At 45.8% G+C, this 23,533-nt stretch overlaps 1 protein-coding gene across 3 annotated transcripts in view; it reads right to left on the minus strand.

Moving 5' to 3' along the window:
* Nucleotides 1-23,533, minus strand: part of bmpr1ba (bone morphogenetic protein receptor, type IBa) — a 37,088-nt gene that overhangs the window by 12,259 nt on the left and 1,296 nt on the right. The window contains exons 1-2 of one of the 3 annotated variants that reach the window (XM_057032270.1): nt 14,273-14,366; nt 2,651-3,083 (exon numbers count right to left, since the gene is read on the minus strand). The exons of 1 other annotated variant lie outside the window; for it this stretch is intronic. In XM_057032270.1, coding sequence (XP_056888250.1) covers nt 2,651-2,756 — 106 coding nt within the window. In that variant the 5' untranslated portion in view covers nt 2,757-3,083; nt 14,273-14,366. Of the gene's footprint in view, nt 1-2,650; nt 3,084-14,272; nt 14,367-23,533 lie in introns of those variants that run through there. One more of the 3 variants, XM_057032271.1, reaches the window with a different exon arrangement.

Here is a 23,533-nt window from a genome sequence, read left to right on the forward strand (position 1 = left end):
TTATTTTCCTTCCTGTTAAACACAACATTAAAGCAGGGCAAATCAAAGACATGAAAGGGAGAGTGGATCTGAATTCTTGCGGCCAAATTAGCCCTTTGGGTCGTGACCTGTTGCCCTCCCCCAGATGGTGGGTTCCTGTCTGCATCTCACACAACAAAATAATATCGTCTCAGCCATGTCTCAGATGAAATTTGACTTCGGGACGCCAGCGATTTGGTCTTTGAGCGGCGCGCAGCGGGGCCTTACCTTCGCTCCACAGCCGGAAGATCGGTGGCTCTAATTGGGTGTCAGTTTGCAGCGAGGATCCAACACATCCTGGCAGGAAGCAGAAAGCGCGAGCAGCAGTTTCAAAGGGTGAGCCAGCTCTCAAGACTTCTGCCTAGGCTCTTCCGACTTGTTATCATTATTATTTTAAAAGGTTTAACGCCAGGCTGCAGGGGTTGGAGTAGAACAAACGCACCATCGATTTTATCGTGAGCATCAGTGATTCTGCCCTGTTAACCTGTTGCTCTTCCTGTAAAGCACCATAAGGATCATCATTAAGGTGTTTGTGACACCATGGCAACAAAGCTAGCTCATAAAAGAGCACAGCAACAGTTCGCGAGCAAACACATGAAGCAAGAATGAGCCTTTTATTACGTTAAAACAAACAAAGTGAGCGGCGGCGACTCGTTAGCGGACAGTGACAAAAGCAAAGCAACTGGCCGAGCTTTGACTGTGAAAACTGATACAGCGGCGCTTATTTCCACCAAGGACAATGAAATGTAAGCTATCACGCTCACTCCTCACTTCCCAGAACTGGCGGCGATGGGCTGCAGCCTGGAGAGGGTGGAAGGTCACAGATGATCTGCATGTGTGCGTGATTCATACAGCGCGCACATTCCTAATGCACGCCTCTCTCCTTGAGTAATAACACAAGAGCGTCCTTTATTTGTTTGCGGGAGAGGCAATATCCTTGACACGCCGTGTGACCTTCAGGCAGAAAAAACACGGGAGCTGCTCATTTCCACAGGCTCTTCACCTGTGAACGCCGGGAAGCACCGGGCTTCCGATCACATGACCTTAGCCTCAAAGTGAAACCTAAGAAAAATGACTATAAAATCTCTCTCTTCTTTTTCTCTCTTTCTCTCTCTCATCATAACATTTCATTCAGAAAACAAATATTTGCCTTTTCAGACACATCAGCGTGTCGAGCGACAAAAGGGTCACTTACTGGCCCAATCCATCATGTCTGCGTCAACAAACAATGAGCCCAAGACTTGAAATGTGATATTTGATTTTGATTAATATAGTTCTCACTGTTTGCATGCCCCAAATTGATCTTTAACAATATCCTTTAGCGGGAGAAATAATAAAAGATATATACACATATGTGTGAGTATGTGTGTGGTGGATGTGGCAGCCGAGTTTTAAAAACCTGGAAAACCTGGAAATCCTTGAAAATAGTAGTAGTTTTACCCATCCAATAAAGGGCTTCGAGTCTGTATACAGAACAATGATTAGTTGGCACATATGTTTACGTGCTGGATCGCCATGGTAACAAAGATGTTGAATGAGCCTCGAGAAGCCATAAAGTCCCAATGATCAAGAATATTATGGACAGAGCAAGAATGAAAACATTCAAGGGCGGAAACTTGAATTTAAAATGTAAGATTACAGAAGGGAAAAAATTAGCAAAATTGAATAATTTAAAATGAAGATTTAAAGAGAGATTTTCTTTCTTGAAAAACAAATGGTGTCAAGACAAAACTGTGGAAGAGGAGACTAAAAGAGGTATTTTTCCGCCCGACGTGCATTTGTGGCGTGAGAATCGACTGTCATTCCTTTGAATGATAAAGGAGCCTTTTTGAGCAGGAAGAATAAATCACCAGGAGGGGTAACACAGCATGGACTCCATAGGAAAGCCGAGCCTACTGGTGACAATGACAGGAAAGATGGACGAGAAAGAGGGGATGACATGAGCCAGAGGTCACAGCACGACCTCGGCACATAGCAGAGAGTCTGAGCCGTGAGCTTCTGCTGGCTTTACTTCAGGACTCCCAGCTGAAACAATCTGTGATGACTTTAAATAGACCAACAATAAAAAAGAAAATACCAGCGCGGGCGCAGTCACGACTCATCTGCGGGCTCCTGGTCCGTGTTCTGCACACCACTGGAAGCCTCCGTCAAACCGGAGAAGGTGAATTTCCAGGAGGGTTGCGCACATCGCAGCCCTTAAACACTTTACAGACCATAAAATCCAACCGTTCTCTCGCCGATCACGTCCCACATACCAAACATGGTCACAGACAAAAGCAGCTAACGGCGTCCCTCCGTGACAATATCACTGCCAGCCCATGTGAGGAGATCAAAACACCTGCCGTGATTAAAATCCCGCATGTGCTGGAGGAGCTGCAGGACTCTGACAAGAGCCAGGCTGACAGATCAGGCTGAGAGGCTGGTTCAGACTTTTAAGGGTGTCAAGTTGTCACACTGAAGAGCCCCAAACACTCCTCTTGCATACCTGAGGTCAAACCAAGTGTTGTTGTGCTAGAATTCTAACTAAATTCATCCGTCCACACCGGCAGCAGGGCACAGATTTGTGCTCCGGTCGGCACAGGCAGGAGTCAACATGGGAGGCAGAACAGAGAGAAGTTTTGCAGTCACTCACCGTGTGCCTGCACGTGAAGGGAGAGCAGTCCGAGCAACAGCAGAGGACTCTGCCTCCATAGGCAGACGGACAGGCAGCGCTTCAGCCTTCCTCCCTGCACTGGCATGGTGCAGTCTGCCGCTCCTCTCCTCTCGTCTGCCTCACTTCAGTGTTCTCCCCGGGACAGGATCCACACGCCTCCTTCTCCCTCCCGGAGTGTGTATGTGTGTGGATGAGGGAAGAGAGAGAGAGCAAAGAGAAAAAGAGAGAGAGAGAGCTGGCGGTGGGTGGGGGGTTGGAGGGGGGGGGAGCGGCGGGCATGCGAGCCCTGAATGTGTGTGTGTCCGCGCAGCCACAACGTGAGAAAGTCCACACCATGTGAAACGCAGCAGCTATGGCAGCACAGCAGTCGCAGTCGATTGTCCTCCAGCAGCGCTCAACAGTAGCAGCTCAGCTGAGAGAGAGAGATAGAGAGAGGGAGAGAGAGGAGGGGGTGCAAAAAGGTGGAGTTTATTTCACTTGTGTAGTAGGGAGGGCTGGCCCAACACACACACACACCACACACACACACACACACTGAGGGAGGACATGGGTGCATAGAAACGGGGGCAGGGAGCAGATGGGGGTGAGATGGGGTTGAGTAAAAAAGGAGGAGGGTGAGGAGTGTCTGGAAAACAAGCTGCAGTATCTGAGGGAGTTGGCACGGGGGGGGGGGGGGGGGGGGGTTAAAAGACAAACAGCTACGAAGGAGGGATTTTTAACATCTCATGTTTTCGAGGGGCCTGCTTTCAGGATTTGTTCGTGGGATGCTAAAATAGAAAGTTTCACATGAGAGGATGGAAACCGCCAGTCAGACCGCGAGGCAGCAGAGAGAGGCAGCATCTAGCTGAGCCATGAAATCCACCAATTCGGCAGAATGGGAGACAGGCGCAGGTCTGACGCACGTCAAACCAATTCAGTTATGATCTCTTCGTGACAATGTTCTCGAGGTTCGACAAGTTAAAAATGCCGATTTTAAACGGCAAGGCTGCAGCAGGACGATGGCCTGTGCATGGCGTTATTGCAGCTTTGAGACAGCCCCGACGCAGGTGCAGAAATGTGAGAACCGTTTCAGTGTTTGAGGAACACAGAGGACACGTCTGAGGGTTTCCCAACATTCCTCCGTTAGTCCAAAGAACCTGTCAAGATCTTTAAAAATAAGATAAAATAGGGGATTATTTGTGAACCTGAAGACCACACACTGAAATGAAAGGGCAATTTTTAAGGGTAATTAGACTGAAGCAGAATTCTCACCAGTTAATCATCTTCAAAAAGGGTTTTTTTGTCATCAGAAGATGAGGTATTTCTTTAATTAGTCAGCTTGGATGTCACATAAAATGCATAAACACCTAAAAATGGAGAAGGCTGCTGAGATTGCCGCTTAAATTTCAATATCCAAACTGAGTTGATCTGCAGATTTCCTGCATTTCTTATTCCAATATGTTTTTTTTAATCCGTCTCAAAGGATTTTAAAGATCATATTTCTCTTTCCCAGTTCACTTCAAGCGGAATTCATCCCTTTATTAGATGTGCGAAGTGAATGGCTGTCAGCGGATGAAGTAGATTTTAAGGAAACTCCTCTGTGCCGCGGCAGCGCAGCAGCTAATCCCCATCCATTCACTACATCGTGTCTTTAAACTAACAAGCAGTTTAACATAATCTGCTCTAAACCCGGCCGCTGGCACCCATTCACCGCTGCATTTACGCAGCAGTCCTCTTCTGGCTGAATGGTCTGAAGGGAGGGACACAGAGGGAGGAAGGAGCAGACAGGCGTGAGGTGGTGAGGGCCTGTGCACGTGAATGAGTGACGTCCAGCACAGTTCCTTTAAACAACCCTGCTTCCTTTCCTTCTGTAATCCAGCACATTGAAACGCTCACCAACATCCAGACGCAGCAGCAGATGGCAAATATAACCCTTAAATTACGACGACGGCCAGTGGGTACTAGGAGAGAGGGGCAAGAAGGCACGTGGGAGCGCGGATTGTCAAAGCGCTGAGCATCAAGGTTGAAGGTGGTGCGACCGAGGCCCGGGGAAGAGCTAACCACCACCGCAACCACGCAACCGCGGCTCAGCCGGCAGCAAAGGGAATCGACCGGGAAACGTAGGACAACGTGGAGTGAGGACGGAGGCACGACCACGGAGAGGAAGCCTCTCGGTTCGACCTCTGACCTCGACACTGATTCATTCAGTCGACCTTTGACCTTCAGAGAAAAAAAATTCCCCCCCGAGCCACTGTGAGAAAATCCTTTTTCATGGGTGAGTCAGCAGCAGCGCGAGAGGGCAACGATCAATTAACTTTCTGGCTGGGAAAAGGTCTGAGGTTTTTTTATTAAATTTTATTGACCAAATCTGACTGTGAAACAGTTGAACCAACGATGGAAACGATTAAATGTCTGGCGTTTTTTCACTTTTACTGAGAAACAGCCACGCGCAGAGATGACATCAGCGCCTGGAAGGGGTTATGAACACATCCCACTGGGATACGTTACAGGCAAAACTGCAAAAGCCAATGAAACGCGAGCTGGCATTTTATTCAAGTTATTGTGGCGACTTCTGACACACACACACACACACACACACACACACACGTTGACGGGGTAGGTGTCAAGCAGCCATTTAAACCTAATGAGGGCGTAATGATGGAGTGGGAATGGCTTTTACAGCTTGTTATTGTCATTGTGAAACCACTCACTGTATCACTTTACAGCTACCATAAAATCATCGCCAGGGATGGGCGGGGCGGGGCGAAGCACAACAAAACCCAGAACGAGAAAAAGAATCCACCACAAAGCCCCTCCTCTGTAATTATGATAGCGTAAATATTTCCATTTTTCTTTAATTGCTCTACAGTAGAGTTTTCCCTCAGGTGAAAAGGACAATAAATTGGGATTTCAATGGATCGGTGTCCCGTTACTTGACATCAGTGTGCAGCTTCAGGGTAGGGCAGAGGGCTTCTGTAATCCCAGACAAATTATTATTATAGACACAAAAGGATCTGGGCCAGAATTGAAGTAGTTTTGTGGCCCCCGCTTCCCGAGTGGGAGATGGATGAATGTCGCACCTGCTGTGGAATTTTTCCCAGCAAACCACCAACCTTCTCTTCCCTCCCACAATGACTGGCTCATGCGCGCGCTTCCATCTGTCACCCTGAAATAAAGTCAGAAACTGCTTCGAGTGTGGTCGGCCGGCTCTAAACACATTTGATTAACATGTTGATATGTGGAGCACGTCAATACATCACAACATCGTCGACATAGAAACGGACCTTCAGCAGCTGGTTTGATTTAAGGATAAATGTATACGTACGTTACGTTGACAATAGCGGTTCAGATATTTAAGGAGAATGCCCCGGTTGGGAATGTTGGGATGTTTCCTCATGGTTCATCATCTAGCAGGAGTGACTTAGGGGTCGGTTGGGTGGGAGTGGCTGCTCTGGCCTGCTTAGTGGAACAGGATGGAATATTATTGAATATGTTATTTTTTGGGAGTCTATTTTTTCCATGTTTTGAAATGTGTATTGGGGTGTTTTCTGTGTGTGTTCCTGTCAGTCTGCACGTGTGCTGGTTCTTGGTTAGTTTATAGCACACAGTGAACAGGCGAGGGACCAAGGCCAATGTGGATTTTTGTGTTCTGGCTGGACACAGAAACCTAAACTGATTCATAAGCAATTAATCATGCAGACAGTCTATCTGCTGCTGTCTGGAGACAAAGTTTGGCTGTTTATTGCATCAGTTCTCTCATTTCAACAGCACTGAGCCAGAAATACTGTAAAATTGAAGTTTTATCTTTGGGATAAAATTGGAATGGCCACCATCAAACAAGTAAAGCAACAATTGAAGAGGTTTAAGAACATTGGGAAAAGGTTCAAGAGGAGTTTAACCAGCTATAAAGGAAGCACATGCCTCTCATGAGGTGAAGTAATTACACGTTTTGCCTCTTTCGAGTGTTTCCCCCCTGTGGGTGCCGTCACTAGACAGTTTACGACAACAGTCTGCAGAGATAAATAACTGGGTCTTAACGTGCCCGATAGAGCATTTATGCCTTTAAGTGTACATGTTAATTTCATATCTTTCATTCACTCACAGCAGTTACAGAAACTCTAGGGGAGGAGAGGAGAGGAGAGGAGAGGAGAGGAGAGGAGAGGAGAGGAGAGGAGAGGAGAGGAGAGGAGAGGGAGGGGAGGGAGAGGAGAGGAGAGGAGAGGAGGAGGAGAGGAGAGGAGGAGAGGAGAGGAGAGGAGAGGAGAGGAGAGGAGAGGAGAGGAGCAGGGGAGGGAAAGGGAGGGGAGGAGAGGAGAGGAGCGGGGGAGGGAGGAGAGACCCTGTGGTGTTGGTTGTGTGGGCCCAACAGAACAAGGTGACACCAGGGGCAGGACGCTGACCTGCACACTCATGCCAACTACCACACCTGCAGGAACAAACTGATTAACACAGGACACACTCACACACACCAGTCCAGGCTGACACACACGCACACACAGACTCATTTACACACGGTCGTTACTACAGCGCTCCAGCCAACACACTGCTCGCTTTGTGATTGTTCTTTCTCTTAGACTTTACCCAACAATCAGAGGCGTTTTTGCCAGACACTGAACGCTGTTTTAGAGGGCACTTCAAAGGGGAGCGGAGTGTCGGAGGGGTGAAGGTCAGGATGGATGGAACAGGAAGAATGCTGTGTGTGATTTGATTCAACATGGCACGTTGGAGCGACGAGGGGGAGAAGCCAAGTGAGGGAAGCCTGAATTCATTTCAGCTTGTTTTGCTGATGTACAAAAAAAAGAAAGCACCTACAGTTCTGAACTCCAAATTGTTTTAGAAATTGGGTTAAAATCAAAAGGATTTTGTTGTTATTTAACAAAATGTGAAACATTGAAATCCATTTTATTGCTTTTGTTATATATATTTATTTATTGTTAATTGCTGGTTGTGTTTAACTAAAACAGCCACTCTGTGCAAAATGTGGAGTTGCTCAAGCACTTCCTGTCCTTTACTGTCACTCTTTTTCACCCCGGGAGGGTCCTGCTCAAGGTTTCTTCCTGTTAAAAGAGAGATTTTCCTGGGACAATCTTGATCGCAATGACATCATATAATGACATCTTTGTGATTACTCTGTGAAACTTGCGTTACGCAGAACAGTTACGCAATTCTAAAAGTCATTTTAAATTAGTTTAACCCCCAAACCAAACTTTCCACATGCCTGTTGCCGATACTCTTTAATCTGCATTGTAAATTATATTATAAATTATATTGGGGGGGGGGGGGGGACCAGAGAGGAACAAGATGTCCTGAAGCATCGAGGCTCAATGTTTGACCTGCTGCAGAATGTACAGCCCAAGTTTCTGATGCTAACAAAGCGAGACAGGAAGAAGGGACAATAGGACACGGGGAGGGACGTCAGGGTTGGAGGCGAAGGGTAGGTGGTGGGAGCAGAGTGGGGTGTCGGAAAGGGTGGCGGAGGGGCATGAGGGTCTGCTAGGGGTGAGTGGCGCAGTGGGATAAGAGCGTGGGGAGTTCATGCCCCTGCCAGGCCCTTTTCGCACTGCATAAACAAAGACATTACAGTGAGAAGGGGCTCTGTGTCGCTAACAAGCAGGACACACACACACACACACGGAAAAACACACATAAACACAATATGAACACAATAAAGTGACACAACGAACAAGAATCACCACAACATAGTGGCGCCACCTGTCTCCTCTTCAGCAATTAATGAGCTCCCGGCTCCTGTGATGCGGCGACGAGGTGGCAATTAGCAGCGAAAGGAGAGGGGGAAGTCGCGAAAAAGAGGGGGGCAGAAAGATAACAAGAGAGGGGTAATGGCTGAGGGAAGAAAGAGATGAATGGGAGACGAAACAAGGAGAAATGGATGGAGAGTAATGATGAAAACCGCTTTATTAAACACATCTGAACAGGATGTGGCCGGGCCACTAAAGCTCCCACATGTGAGTGATTTTCATGCTCAAATGTTTGGATCATTTTTACTAACAAAGAAATAAACACGAGTAAATTGTCAACGGTGGATGTGGGGAGAACGAGAACGCAGCGTCACGTCGTCGCCACAAAGTCATGTGGTCATTTCGACAACTGTGTTTATATTTCCATCCATCATCGTCCTGTCTTTTTCTTCCTGTCGTCCTGTCAATCTTTGTTTCCTGTTTCTCACCAACACTCACACACACACTCACACACACGCACACACAAATACACATTCTTTTGTTTGGCACCTGATAACAAGCAGTCATTCATTCCATCACTCCACTCATTCTGACCTTTGAACCTTGGCTCCCAGATATGGAACAGGAAAGAAAAAAACTGTTTATGCATTTTTTTAATAGTTATTCCCCAAAACGCACGAACACTCGACTGGATGGGCTTATCTGTGCCAAAGCCCTGGTCCAAGGATCAAGCTTCAGCTTGTTTCAGATGAATTTTCTGTCCGTCACTTTGACCCTTTGTATACGACAGTGCTGATGGATCCTACTACACACGTGAGGAAATAGTTTCAACATTTTTTAAAACTTATTCCTAATTTTACAACATAATTTTAACTGTTAAATGAGACATAAAGAGGTGAATGTGGACATGGTTGTGTCAAATGTTACACACACCATCACATTTCTATCTTTGTGAGGACGTTCCAAGTCATAAACAGTACCCTGCTCCTTATCCGAACCTTAGTCATCCCAAATAATTCCCTGACTCTAATTAAAACCATGTGTTAACCCTTTGCTAGTAGAATGAGGATTTTGGTACTCAAGTCATAGTAAATGTTAGGACACACACACACACACACACACACACACACACACAAACTGACAAAAACCTCAAACATTTGTGATGATGGGGGATTTTTGAAGCTGTCGGCTTTGAAATTATAATATGTTTATAATATTATAATATGAATATAATGAAATATTTCCAAAACTCGCAATCACACCTAAACTATGTTTAAGGTTAATTCATAACTTGGTATCAAAGTTGGAATGTTTTCTGACATTTATGCCAAAAATCTTAATTTGAATGAAGAAAAATTTGCAATGCAAATTTAAGTATGAATGTATACATTTTCTTACTCTTCTATAAAGACTTTTCTTGTTTTCCCCACAAGGAAGTGGTTTCAAAAGGAAAGTAACACGCACACACACACACACACACACACACACACGGGGCAGGTGTGGGGTCAGTGTTAGGGCCAGTGGCTTCGGTCCAGCTCCCAAACATAGAACCTCCACTATTTCGAGATTCTTAGGTTCAGCAGAGGTTCTCATATGACCGGCGTGGACCTCTTTACGAGCCAAATGAAACACACACGTCACACAAAACACTCACTCTTTCATGTATCGACTCACACATACACATGCGGCCATGCAAACATGGATGCAAATGAACTCATGTGGACAATAGATGAGAACAGGCTGCATTATCCTCACAGGTCATTAAGATCTTTATCATCTTCCTATTTGAAAACATTTCCTGCCTGGGCCACCCAGACCTCCATCTGAAGACTGCTCCAGTGTCCTTTCAGCATATAACAGAGGACCTCTTCTATAGCTGAAACGTAAGACATAAACTCTGACCCCCTGGGGTGACCTCTGCACTCTGAACTAACGGCTCCGACACGCAGAAACATGCCCGTGCACACGTTTGCGAATAGACCCGCTGTTTCCTCCAGGCAGGAAATGCACATTTCCTGCATTGAGCTGCGCAGTTACAAACGTGAAGGCGGTAAAAGACGCGATACGGTGAGCTAGGTAGGACGGACGCGATGCTAGCTCAGGGGCACGCCTGAGTGTGTAGGCAGTTGGGAGTGTGTGCACGTCTGAGAGAATCAAGGTCAAAGTGAGGTGGAGAGAACATGTTCAAACTCAATCCTGTGATCTGAGGCTGAAAAAAGGCTGAAAGACTGCGCGTGTGAGGACTGCGAGCTGGTTCTGAGGAGTTTATTGGTTATTCTAGAAGATCAGCTTCTGACATTTAATAACAAGCACCTGTCACTTTATTTAAAATACCTCCAGCTCACCAGGCTCAGAATCAGGTGCAGAGAAACGCAGATGAGATGAATGCCGCCGCCTCACACGCACAACCCCACATGCATGCATGCATGCGCACATTAAGCCTGCCCGGGCCTTCAACAATGCTGCATTTGTCCAACAGCTGATCTCTGTATGATAAGAGGCAGAACATCCTTACGCAGACACGATGACTATCTTTAGAGATCATTAGATCTTCAGCAATCTGATGTTTCTTTATGAGGATTGGAAATATTCACTGTCTGAGCAACTGGTTTATAAAAACCTCGATGGTCATTGTGAGGAGGGCTCCTCTGATGTCTTATTACAGCCATCGTACATTTTAGTTAGTTAAAACACTGGTTTCAGTCAGGCCAACATGTTTACATGTACTTTTCCTGCAAGTTGTAACTATTATAACCTCAATTTTTAAGGGTTTTAAGTGAGCCTACTGTCTTAATCTAAATGATGTCACACAATGGGGGAAAAAGGATCACATACAACAAAACTTCACACACCGCTGCCGCCAACAGGGTCTAAAATCAGCCTGGGAACAAAGTGAGTTCCCTCACATGTTGGACCTCTCAGCAAAAGAGAGTAGTTTATGATGAAAACAGCAGAAAAATCAATAGAAAAAACAAAAGAAAGAGAGTTCTATTAGGCCTCTACTGTGGCCATGTGTAAGAACATGGCAATCTTCATACACACATACACACACACACACATACATGCACACACACACACTCACATGCACACACACAGAGTGGGGGAGACTGAGAGAGAGAGCACCTCCCCACATATAAGAGAAATTACTGCCACCTGAAGCGGAACCCTGTCTATCATGCTGGGGCCCCTAAAGCCCCACAGGTGTCCTTTAACATGTCCAAAGCTCCCCCCTCCCCCCCCCAAACTCTCCATGTGGTCATTCATCAGGCCACAGTAAGAAACATCAAAACAAAACACATCCCCGGGGGAAATCCTCTCAGCCTGTCCTGCACATGAATCACCCTGGAGATTAGAGCTTCCCACCCAGACCAGTCAGAGGCTCCTTCAACCATTATTTTCTTTTTAAAGAGCTCAATTACAATTCAAAAAGGTGGACCCATCTTTTCTTCTCTCTCTCTCTCTCTACAGGGAAGAAATTACTTCATTCAGACAACCTTCATGTTATGTTTTTCTAATCAATGTAAAGATATCAAGCAACTTTTGATTGAACCTTTATGAAGTTTTTTTTAGAAATAAATACTGAAGATAGCACTGAATAAACAACTGTACTGTACATTGATCTTATTCCTAACTGGCAGTAACACTAAATGTCCCATATTGCACCGTGAATTGAGGAGGAATTTCTTACAGGATGTTCTACAAGCAACCTGTTGTGACCTTAAGTTGCAAAAACAGCGCCATCTAGCGGCCGTCTAGTATCAGCCTAAAGTAAAAATTGACAGAGCAGTTGAGAAGTTTCCAGACCCATTCACCTTTTTCCACATTTTTTTAAGTAGCCTCCTAAAACCTGCAATTTATTTCCTAATCTGAATAAACATTTAAATCATTCAACATCCATGATGATTAATAATAGGATGATTATTAATAGGACAGACTGTGTCTGTGTGTCATGGAACTATTGGAGGGTCCACCTTGGATGTGTGCTTTGCATTCTTGGTGAGCGTAATAAAAAATGGGGTGGAGGGTGGCGGACTTAATAATTAGTCATGGGTGTGTGCACGGCAATAAACCAATCAGAATGAACACACACCCCCATTAGCTTTAGAGGCAGCTGCACTGCAGCGTTAGCATTTAATCCTGCAGGATTTGAAAGACGGCAAGCTTGGAAAAAGGTTCTTGTGTGCTAAAGTCAAAGCATAAAAATGCACGCACCATTAAAATCCACTGGTATCAGTACTGGCATGTCTATAAGGGGACAGAAGGCAGAATTAGGATCAACCAATCGTGCACATTAACGCACCAAACACACAGCTTCAGGAGCAGCTCTGGGTTCAAGATCTTGATGAAGTTACATAGCATGTAGGGTTCCAGGATCGACCTGACGACCTCCGCATCACTGGACCGAACACTACCGGCTTAGCTACCTGTTTGTCCTTTTTATCTCAGATTTTGCATCTCCCAACATTAATTATGGACATCGAACAGTATCGCAGAGACACAAAAATATCTTCCACGCTGTTGTTGATCACGCCGCTCAACCTGCCTCTCCCTGCAGATCACATGCTAGTTTTTAATCACGGCTGAAGGCAGCTGACGGGCTGCAGAGACGACGGTGACGGCGATGCTGTGATGAACACTCCGACAGTAAACAGTGGAGTCGGATCGCAACAGTTTGTTTAGGAATCTGTTGTAGTCCAAACAGGGATTACAGCAAAACCCTCAGCTCCCTCTTTTAGACTGCTAAGTACTTTTTGTTGCCGTCGGACGCTCAGAAGCTGCTGAAATATACGACCAGGTGCCCGAAAGGCAAAGAAAGTGTGTGTGTGGTTAGCATGTGAGAGAGCAAGAGAGAGAGAGAGAGAGAGAGAGAGAGAGAGAGAGAGAGAGAGAGCAACTGTGCCGATAATGCCTCACAGCAGTTGGGTCAGATTAGGTGGACACGCTGTTGCAAAAGGCACAGCACCATGTCTGAAGTCAGCTCTCTCGTCACCTTCTGGATGGGAGCGAGATGTTTCCCGTAAAGTGCGTCTTACAAATAACAAAATAACCCAACAGGCACGACGGAAACGGCGCTTCTGTTGTTTACCTGGATGATTAAGGGTTTTTAACTGTTCAGAAGTGATGGATTCATTCACCACTGTCACCATGAACCCGCTAAAACTGCCCCCCAAACATCCACAGCTCACCAGTCCAGAGTGGGATCCACTTCTCAATTACAAGTTTGTGTTTATGTGTGCTGGCAGGAGGGAACACCTTCTCGGGTTTCACAAGATCACACGCGTGTCGCACATGCAAAGGGTCCGAGCTGAGGTTCAAAACACGCTCGGTGACCAGCAGGATGTTCCAGGACGGCCTGGAGTTCATCCCGGTTACGCTTAATCCAAAATATCATCACGTCAACTATGTTAAAATCCACTTTTGGCGGCACCAGTCGCTTGAATTTACTGCAGTTTGTCTATTTGCATCTATGAATCTCAGTGAGGAGGCAAAAGGGAGGGTTTTACTTCTCACATGACATGGTTCTGCAGCATCTACGGTGAACAGCAGCGGCCTTCCGAGTGCACGTGTCCAAACTCAGCTGTCACTTTCCATGAAGACGGATATAAAATGTTCCCAGGTAATCACATAAATTCTTTCCCAGGCAACTCGGGTTAGATCACCAGTGTTTGTGCAGGTTAGGGTTACCAAAAGAGCCCGAGGAAACCTTTAAATCCATAAATAAGGAGCACTTACACTCAGCCGTTCTCTTTAAATTCCAAAGAGATCAAAACGAATGAAAATCGACGGGACATTCTATAAGTGAATATTACATTTTCAGTGTGTGTCCGGCCCGTGTTTGATGGATTGGAGACAAGCTGGGAAATAGGAGTCCTAATGTCAGTGAGTTCAGGACAGATTTTTAAGATGAGGTCAAATACTCAACGATTTATGAAGGATCTGGTGTTGCTGTTGGCAAATTCACTGCCGCGAAACACCGAGGGCCATTGTCACGGCGACCTGGCGCTGCCCAGTTTGAACACTGTAAAAAAAGGAAAACCATCCAGCGATTTAATGTTTTATTTGCTTTTTATGAAACATCTGACTAAAGTTTGACTCTTGGCCACAAGTTCAGGCCAGACAGTGCTGCTTTTCCTTCATGTGATTTAGAATATGACAACAAGTGGTGCTCTGTCAAGGTGTGCAGGTAACTAGATCTCAGGGAACTAGTACCCCCCACTAGGGATGGCCAATGAAGCTTAAATTTAAAAAAAATTACATTCTTTAGCAAATATGACAGTGGAATAGGTGGGTTCAGGTCCTCACCTGCAGGAAAACAGCCTCTAAAATGGTGCCAGTCGAGACTGGATCCATTTCCCACAGCGTTACTTTTAACTGCCACCCAATAAACCACCCCAGCTGTGTGTGTGTGGGGGGGGGGGGGGGGTGCGTGTGTGCGTTTGGATTTGTGCGGCTGTCTGTGACCTTTTGTGTGTTGGTTATCCCCCTATGGCCAAAACCAGCAGCAGACAAAGAGGTCAATTCATTTTAGATGCGTTAAAAAAAAAAAAAAAGTCAAATTGTCCATAAATCAAAGCTGTGCAGACTTTAACACATTAAATTACAACAAGTGGAAAAATGTATTAAAATCTGTAAATTCTTTCAAATAACGGCGCCATTGAGGACAAAATGAAGAAAATGACACCTGGCAAAGCTTTAAAAAAGATGCGTGTTTTAGGAGTAATAACATAGTGAAGGGATTCTTTTCAGGCGTTAACAGACGTTTCTGTCTCTCCCACTGATGACGCTAACACCCACAGAAACAGATGATTGGTCACAACTTGCAAACCTCTCACTGTTATATAAAAACAATTTTCAACACCTGTGATCAACATAAAGGCCTTCAATGATGCTAAAGCTTAGTCATGCTAGCTAAATTAGACAGAATCCTTCACCACGGAGGCAACAGCTAAGCTAGCGGGGCCGTTGCTAAACGGCTCACCACAATATTGAAAACAATACTGTACAAAAGAATAATTCAGAATTTAAAAAAAAAAAAAGAGATTAAAAGTATTAATGGTGCAGTAATCCTGTAAACCAGTGACAGGAGCGGCTGCGTTCCACTCTGGGTGCGATCCGACGCATGTGAGAAGCAGAAAATGCCACTGTGGGTGTTGGTTTACGCTGGTTTACGAGCCAGACCTCAGGTATCAGAAGCAGGCGGCGCGCCAGACAGTTGGTTGCTTCTAAAAAAGATCAGTGAGGCGGAATCCTGCCTTCATTCAGCGAACCATCACGTCTCTCTCTGCTCCACAATAGGCAGTAAACCCTGGCGGATATTTACCACCCTGAAATAAAATCATCCATTTCTCTTTGTTCCTTTTCTTTCCTTTCCAACACATAAAGTCCACAATAAATAAAAATCAATAATTGAACCCAGAACCATCTGGGGACGTGCGAAATAGTTCCCCACTTTGTCTGCGAGTCGTTTTCCTGATTTCAGACCATTAAAGAAAACACATGATCAAATTCATGTGAGTCAGCAAGTTACCAAACGTCTGAACAGAAGATTTATTCATCTACTTACGTGGTAATGTGGCACTGGCCTTTTACCCAACACACTCGCTGCTGAGGAACGCACACACACTCACAGATGCTTGAAGGAGCAAAGCACAATGCCAACTTTTTTTTTTACAATCTAATGAAAAACATCTTCAGGGTCTATTTCTAGAAAAGGCCACCAGCTCTAAACACAGAGCTTTAATTCAGCTCTAATAAAATCCAGGTAACCATATTACCCATGAGGCCACCCCTGATGAACTTTTCCCCTCCCTAAATAGTTCTAACACAATGCTGTGTTTTAAGCACAGATGCTACGAGGTACGACTGAAGAGACACATTATTTTCTTTAAGACCAATTTCTTTTTTTTCACCGTTTAGAGCTTTTGATTGCATTTTGGTCAAATACAATCCGGGTTTATCTTTGCTTTCTCTACATCGTTGCTGAAAGGGCTTTTTCATTCTGCAACATGATGATGGTCAATGCAGGTCATCAGACCACCTCCGCTGGCTCCGCCCACCACAGTACGCTGAAAGTGGATGTTGTCCCAGAAAACAACCCCCTCCCAAGAGGTGTGAGTGGTGTCATCAGCAGGTATGAGGAGTGTGTGTGTGTTTAAGTAGGTGTCTGAGATGGGGAACAGCAGTTTGAGGGATGTGACCCATTACAGTCTGTATCACGACCCTTCTCCTATAAACAAGGAACAAAACTGCCAGGGGACCAATCTGACACGGACACTTTTGCAGCTGAAAGCTAAAATAAGAGGTTAAAAAATGCTCAACGACTGTGTGAACGTGCGCTAAACATCCCAGCTGAGCTCCAGGCTCAGGCTTTTACAAGCCAGCTACTGAATCAATGGTTCATAAGTTCTTCGCAAAAACTGGGGGATTTGCAAGAAAAATGACCTGGGTCTATCCTCGCAGCTGGTTCTCAGCGCTTCATCGCGGAGGAGCTTCTTTCAAAGCAAGGAGTAGTCCTGAAGAACAGCTAGCCACCGTGGTGAGGAGGTACGAAAAGTCACACAGCACATCAGGTGGGGCATATGAAGACACGATAATTCGTGGAAAGAGGAAGAGCGAACGCTGCAGAGAAGATGTCAATACCCTCACGATACAATTTGTGAAGGATTAATGGAGATGTTTGCTAGTCCTTTGAGGACTTCCCAGATGTTCCGCACTCACCAAAGTGGTGAAGATGTTTACCTCTTACTAGATCTGTAAATTGTGCCCCCATGCCTTGGGTCTCTGAGGCCAACTGAGATTTCCACAGGATAACGGCATCAGTGCCCGGTTGAAACGACGCCATGACATCAGGGCTGGAATTTCGAAGAACTCAACTGAAGACCATTGGCGACCGTATCGGCTTTTTTCTGTGGTTTTCAGTTTGTAGCGTCACGCTCGCGCCTACACAACCGACTCCATCAGATGTTGAAAGAAAAAACGTTATCCTTGAACACTTTTTAAAAAAATATAGCGTTACGATTATTTCCTCTAAACGCAGACATTGGCCACAAAAACTCACTTTAACAGGGAGAAACCAGGACCAGGACCAGGCTCACATGAGGGGGTCAGACATGCAAACACATTAGTCATGAGTCAGCAGAAACGTCTTCAAGACACTTTTGTGGACTAGATACAGCGAGCTGGTGACATCACGCTAGGAAAAGGTCATTTCTCTAACGATATCTCACAGCAACAAACGCGCCTCGCGTGCACGTGACGTTCGCAGCGTCTCAGAGGCAACTTACACCACGTGAAACAAGAGTGCACAGTCTGGGCAGACTCAGATGGGATATAAACCAATCACTTTACCTTGAGAATGCCTCGTGGCAACAAAGTGTGACCACAACCTTCACATTATCCTTAATTTCCTGCAGTGGAAGGCTGTTTTCATGACTTAATTACGTATCCTCAGGAAAGGTCGGGGCACCGTTTGCAATCTGTTCTTGGATAAACAACAACTCTTTCTCTGAAACGAAATGATGTCTTTCGTCAGGTATTTTGTTTCCAAAAGTCACATTGTTTTGACGGTTGAACCATTCCTTGTACAACATCAACGTTTAAAATATCCATCTTGATTTTATACGATGTCCACGTCCTCTGTGGAGTTTGGCTCCGCCCACCTCAGTCTCTTTTTTTACGGGACTCGGTCGGTCTGAGCTCGTTAAACCTTAAAACAGAGCATAAATTTAGCTCAAATCAATTGTTTTACTACCTAGCGGGACGGCTGGCCTCAATTCTGAGCTGCTGGTTTGCGAGTTTGTTGAATGGCAGCATGTTAAACGACTTCTAGCCCGTGTTTGAGCCCCGGATCATTGACAAGCTGAAAGCAATAACCGCTGAAAAAGAAAATATTCTGGCCAAGTTTGGACAAGACTTAACATTCAAGGTGGGGGGATACGACCCTAATCCGTGAGGGGGTCGGTGGTTCAAGCGGTAATACGGGATAACAGCTTAGAACAATAAATCAACTAATTAATTCACAACCCTGGAGCAAAAGACAAGATCCTTTCATTCTGCCAGGCTCAGACCATCTTCATCCTCATTTTCCTTCTCTCACGTTCTCAGACAACAAAGGACGGTCTCGTTGGGCGTCCCCCTCACGTACCCGTACCCCCCTGAGGCGGTCGCCGGCCTCATAAACGTCTCCAGACGCAAAGTCTCTGACCGCCATCTGACAGTGATTAGGACGCCGGCCTCGCAGTCGAGTGGAGTCTGCACACCCGATAGCTGCAGCGCACCTTTAACCGAAAACACGCCACCCACGAGTTTCCGTAGTCACGCGCACGCGAGGTGCCAGTCACCCGTAGATTAACGAAGCGGACTCAAACGCACCCTCTTAACCTAACATTTCATCACCTGACGTAGAGCAGCGAGAAGTTGGAAACCTAAACATCCTGTTAGCAAATATCAAGTAAATATCAAGTGAATAAATGGAAGGAAAATTCCAGCTTCGGGTCTGAAGGCCAGTAAAATATTACTTGGTGTCGATGCACATTTCGGCTTATCGGCATTCTTGGTCATGCACGTACAGGAGAGACGAGATTGCTGTTGTTCCATCTCTCTTTCCACGCGTTCATCCATGAGGTTTCTTTCCTCTTTCTCTTTGTCTGTTTCCTCCACCCGGACATCTGATAGTGATTACAGCACGGCCTCACAAACACAACTCACTTAACTCCGCACTGAGGGACTGGGTACCACCGACATGATTTGTACGTGCCGAATTAAGCACACACATGAGCGCGCGCACACACACACACCTAAACATATGTATTTTATGGTCATATTTCCCCATTTTAAGGCAGGCCCTGACCCCCCTGACACACACACACACACACACACACACAATCTGCAGCGTCCTGGAACGGAACAGTCACGCTTGTGTGCAGCGGTGATTAGCTCGAACTTGATCCCAGTGGCAACGAAGGAAATCTTAGTGCTCCTTATTGTGTTGCCTTCTCAGACATCCTGGTTCCCCCAATCAGATTATCCTTTACCGACGTGAGCAGCGATTTCTCCAAACTCCATCACGCACGAGCAAAAGAAAAAGACCCCGGCTGGTCATGCTGTTGGTGCTAGCCGCCCCGGAGACATTTACCTTTCGAGGTTTCTGGCAGAACCCCCGTGACATCTTGTAATAACATCAAAACCTTTCAAACTGCAGCTGAGCTCTCAGCGTTTGCCTGGAGGTCCCGCAGACACGGTTTGAAAAGTTTTGTCTAAAACTTTGGGGTCGACGTATCACATAGCATATGAAAATCAGATTAATAACACGCGCACATTTATGGGACAGCAGATGCTACAGTGTGTGTGTGTGGGGGAGGGGGGAGGACAGGAATTCATGAGACAGGTTAGACCATATTTTTTAGATCTGATGCTAAAAACACAGGAACGCATGAAAACGTGTGATGATAAGTTGACCCAGTGTCCAATTACAAGCGAAATGGTTTGGAACAAAGTCCGCAGGAGCCTGCTGGGGACTTGTGGACTTTAAATTAAGCCCTACTTGATCCAGCCCAGCTGATTTGGTCTTGTGGATACGCACATGTCGTAGCTAACTCTAGCATGACACAGCAAAAGCGTCCCTCCCGCCCTGAGACCATACATCAGACGAGATTATGAAGACAGTGTTTATCTCCTCAGCGGTTATCAGTGATCAGCAGAGATCTTCATCGCAGCTGCATTTATCCGTAACCCGATTTAAGAACCAGAACCAGAACACAACAGCAGGACCACTGCAGCCCCCCCATCCCCACACACACACACACCCCTCCACCCCGACTCTGCCTCGTCAGATGAATATGTATAAATCCGCCAGATGTGTAAGTGGAGAAGCAGACCCCACTTCCAGATTCGATTTTGCATGCATCAGATTCAGTATCACAGGGGCGAAATTTGATTTAGCATCAATCAGATGTGATTCTTCTGGAATAATGACTACGGAAAAAACACACACATCGACTGGTCCGTCACAAATTGATGCCTCGTGGGACGGTGGTGTCTGCACGGGCAATGTGCTGGCGGGCTAGAAGTGGTCCCACACAAATTTGGACCTCTGCAGGAGCAGATGAAGGGCTTTTAGGGAGAGGACAGGAAAGCAGACAGAGAGAAAGAATTACGAGAGGCTTCTGAGTGTGATTACCGTTCTGACCCATCCTGGGCCAGTGGCACATCTGTGCGAGTCAAGCAGACATTTATCATCCCAGACAGAACAGAGCAAAGACGTGAGAGGTTCTGGTGAACTGAATGGCCGCTAATAATTGCGCTAACTTAGCATTTTTAGCAGCACGTCGACACAGTAAGAGCACTTGTTTCTGGGCACTGATGGAAGGGCACCTGAAATGATGCACCGGGGAACCGGGGCGCTTGTGTTTGGACTGTAGAAGGAGGGGGAAGGGGTGGAAAGTGGTCCAAACTGGATCCAGATGTTATCTCATTTTCTCATTTTCTTCTGCCCCTCCACTCATCACTCTCTTTCTTTTCCTTTCTCCGGGTGAAGTATGGCCTCGCTGATGCTTCGGTTCGGGGTGAGCCAAGTCAAACACGAGAAAATCGAGTCGCAGCCGCGACAGCAAAGAAAAGTCTCGAAGATCACAGCAAAGCCGAGAATCAATCAAAGGATCATCAGTCAGTTTGTGGAGGCTTTTACTCCGACGGTGAGATTTTGTCCATAAATAGCAACCGAAATCAATAAAATCTCGGATAAAAGATTCATACGTCCTCCTGTGTGTGCCTGAACTGATCCTCTGACCACAACTGCTCGCGGCAGCTGAGCAACCAGGACTATTAATAGATGCTCTAAAGTTTGTAATCAGGATTTGATGAGTCTTTACAGAGTTCTTTTTTTTGTTGTTGTCTCATATTGGTGCCAACTGGGGGGAACGCGGACGTGTCCGGATGGTCAGGAGGGGTTGTCCTTGTCAGTGTTACTCTTCAGAGGTGGAGGAGACGTAAATAAGCTGAAGACTGGGCTAAAAACACGATATGAGGTCATCATAGTCCAGCGCTTCAGTTCGCCCTTAAACAATAACCCACATTCAGGGATAACACCACAAAACCTCCAACCGGTAAATTTGCGCCTCACCCCGTCCCTCCCTCGGCCTGTTTTCACTCCGAAAGTGAAGCAAACCGGCTGACATTTTGTTATAACCCCCCAAAAAAGAAGAAAATATGTATTCTGCATGTTTCTAGAGCAGGAAACAGGTTGAAATAAGAGAGGAAAGCAGAGTTTAAGAACCAGAACTGTCAAACAGAGGAAACTGGGCAGCAAGCTCTTACTTTTCCTCTGGTGTTGGACATGTTCGCTGGTCTAAGCAGGGAAATTCTGCTGCCATCACACAGCTACAGTAAAGCTAATAAAGTCCTCACTTTTAACTGCAGCAATATCATAGTTCTGTTACTACTGGGGCTGAATGTTTGCTTTTATTTTCTTGTTTTCTCTAAAATAACAAATGAATAAAAATGGATTTGTTCGTGTGTTGCGACAAATGTTGTAACGTTAATGTTTCCTGCTGAAAAGTTGACTTTTTTTAACTTAACCCAGCTTCAGACTTCAACAAAGAGAGACTCGATGGGGTCATAAAGTCTAGTTTCACAGGCGATAAATCACATTTTCTTCTGGGAAAAATACTCCCTTTTTCTTTTAACTCATCCCAGATTCAACAAAAAACAGTGGAGGTCTTCATAGGAAATATTTGCATAAAACAAAGCTCTTAAATTTGTATTTTTTACACCAATTTGGCAATAAAAAAGTGTGGATCACTGTAAGAGCTCCGGCGAGGTGACTGACAGCTCACTGTATATTGGAAGGTAGCCAGTAGAAGCAAACGGAGGATATATTGGAGCCTATTTTCAGCCTAAGCGAGCGCAGCGAGGCTCCTGTCAGGATAAAGTACACAAAGGCACTGAGAGATTAGCAACAACGGTTTCTCCTGAGGGGAAATGGGAGTGAAGAAGCTAATCACATCCTCATTTAGCCCTGATGAGGCTGAACAAATCCAACATGGCTGCCTGACAAACCTGCTGACGGAGAGGCCTCAAGGGCCGATGGAATATTGTTGCTAACAACGCTAACAGGCGTCCTGCGCCGCAGACATTATTAATATCTCCAATAACTCTAATAAATCCAAGCGTTTCCACGGACACAGAGAGCCAATAAACAGACTTCTCCACGCATTCATTTGTTTGTGGTGGCCCCCCCATGTTATAAATTTTGTGGGAAACGCGTCCACATATTGAATTTATTTGGCGCTGCTTTCTGAGCATCCCCACAAACTCATTTAGCATCTTCGATCACGAAAACCAACAAAGAAGACACAAAACAATTTTTACATTTTTAAATATAAAATACATCGAATGAGGCATTCTGGGAAATTAAAGAAGCAATATCCATCTTCTGCTGCTGCTTCCTCCAGGCTGGGGGGACAGATGACCAGTCCATGACAGGACACACACCCACCTACACAGAAGTCTCCGACCAGGCTAATGTGCATGTGTTAGCAAGAATCCAGAGAATACAGAGTTTTTCAACTCAAACGCAATAATCAGACGGACTAATAATCAGTGCGTCTCTGGAGCTGCCATGTTTACTGTCTAGGAATGTGCTCTCTTCTCATTAACATCATCAAATCATTTAACTACATACAAAACAAAAAACAAAACAGGATTTTGTATTGCGGGGATGAAAAGACTCGGCGAGACAAAACAAAAAAAGGCGACCTTGCTGTTCAGCTCTGCAAATCAGCAGCAGGAAGCCTCGGAGGAAAGTCAACTCTCGGCGTCGTTAGGTTCTAAAAAGAGGTTCAGCCGTGGTCTAAAGCAGCATCTGGACATGATAAATGAAAGTTAAGGCTCGGAGGAGCGGGAAACACGAGCCCTCTGAACCTCAGTGATGCAAAAATAATGAGCACAAACTGAAACATCTCGCGTGTGATGGGTCAACAGGTGAATAACACAGCACGTAGCGCTCATTATGGCTGCAGCGCCGAGGAAGATGCGAAGACGCTGCCCTCGGACAGTGCGCGACCCCAGCCAGCCTCTGCCTGCACCAGACAGACAACAGCGGCGGCGTTGTTATTCTTGGCCTGCAGACCAGGCCGCAGCGGCGTGCTCCGAATTTGCAGCCGTCTGCATCAGACAAGCTCGGCCG

The sequence above is a fragment of the Takifugu flavidus genome, chromosome 5 (assembly GCF_003711565.1).
Source record: "Takifugu flavidus isolate HTHZ2018 chromosome 5, ASM371156v2, whole genome shotgun sequence".
NCBI classification, from domain to species: Eukaryota; Metazoa; Chordata; class Actinopteri; order Tetraodontiformes; family Tetraodontidae; genus Takifugu; species Takifugu flavidus.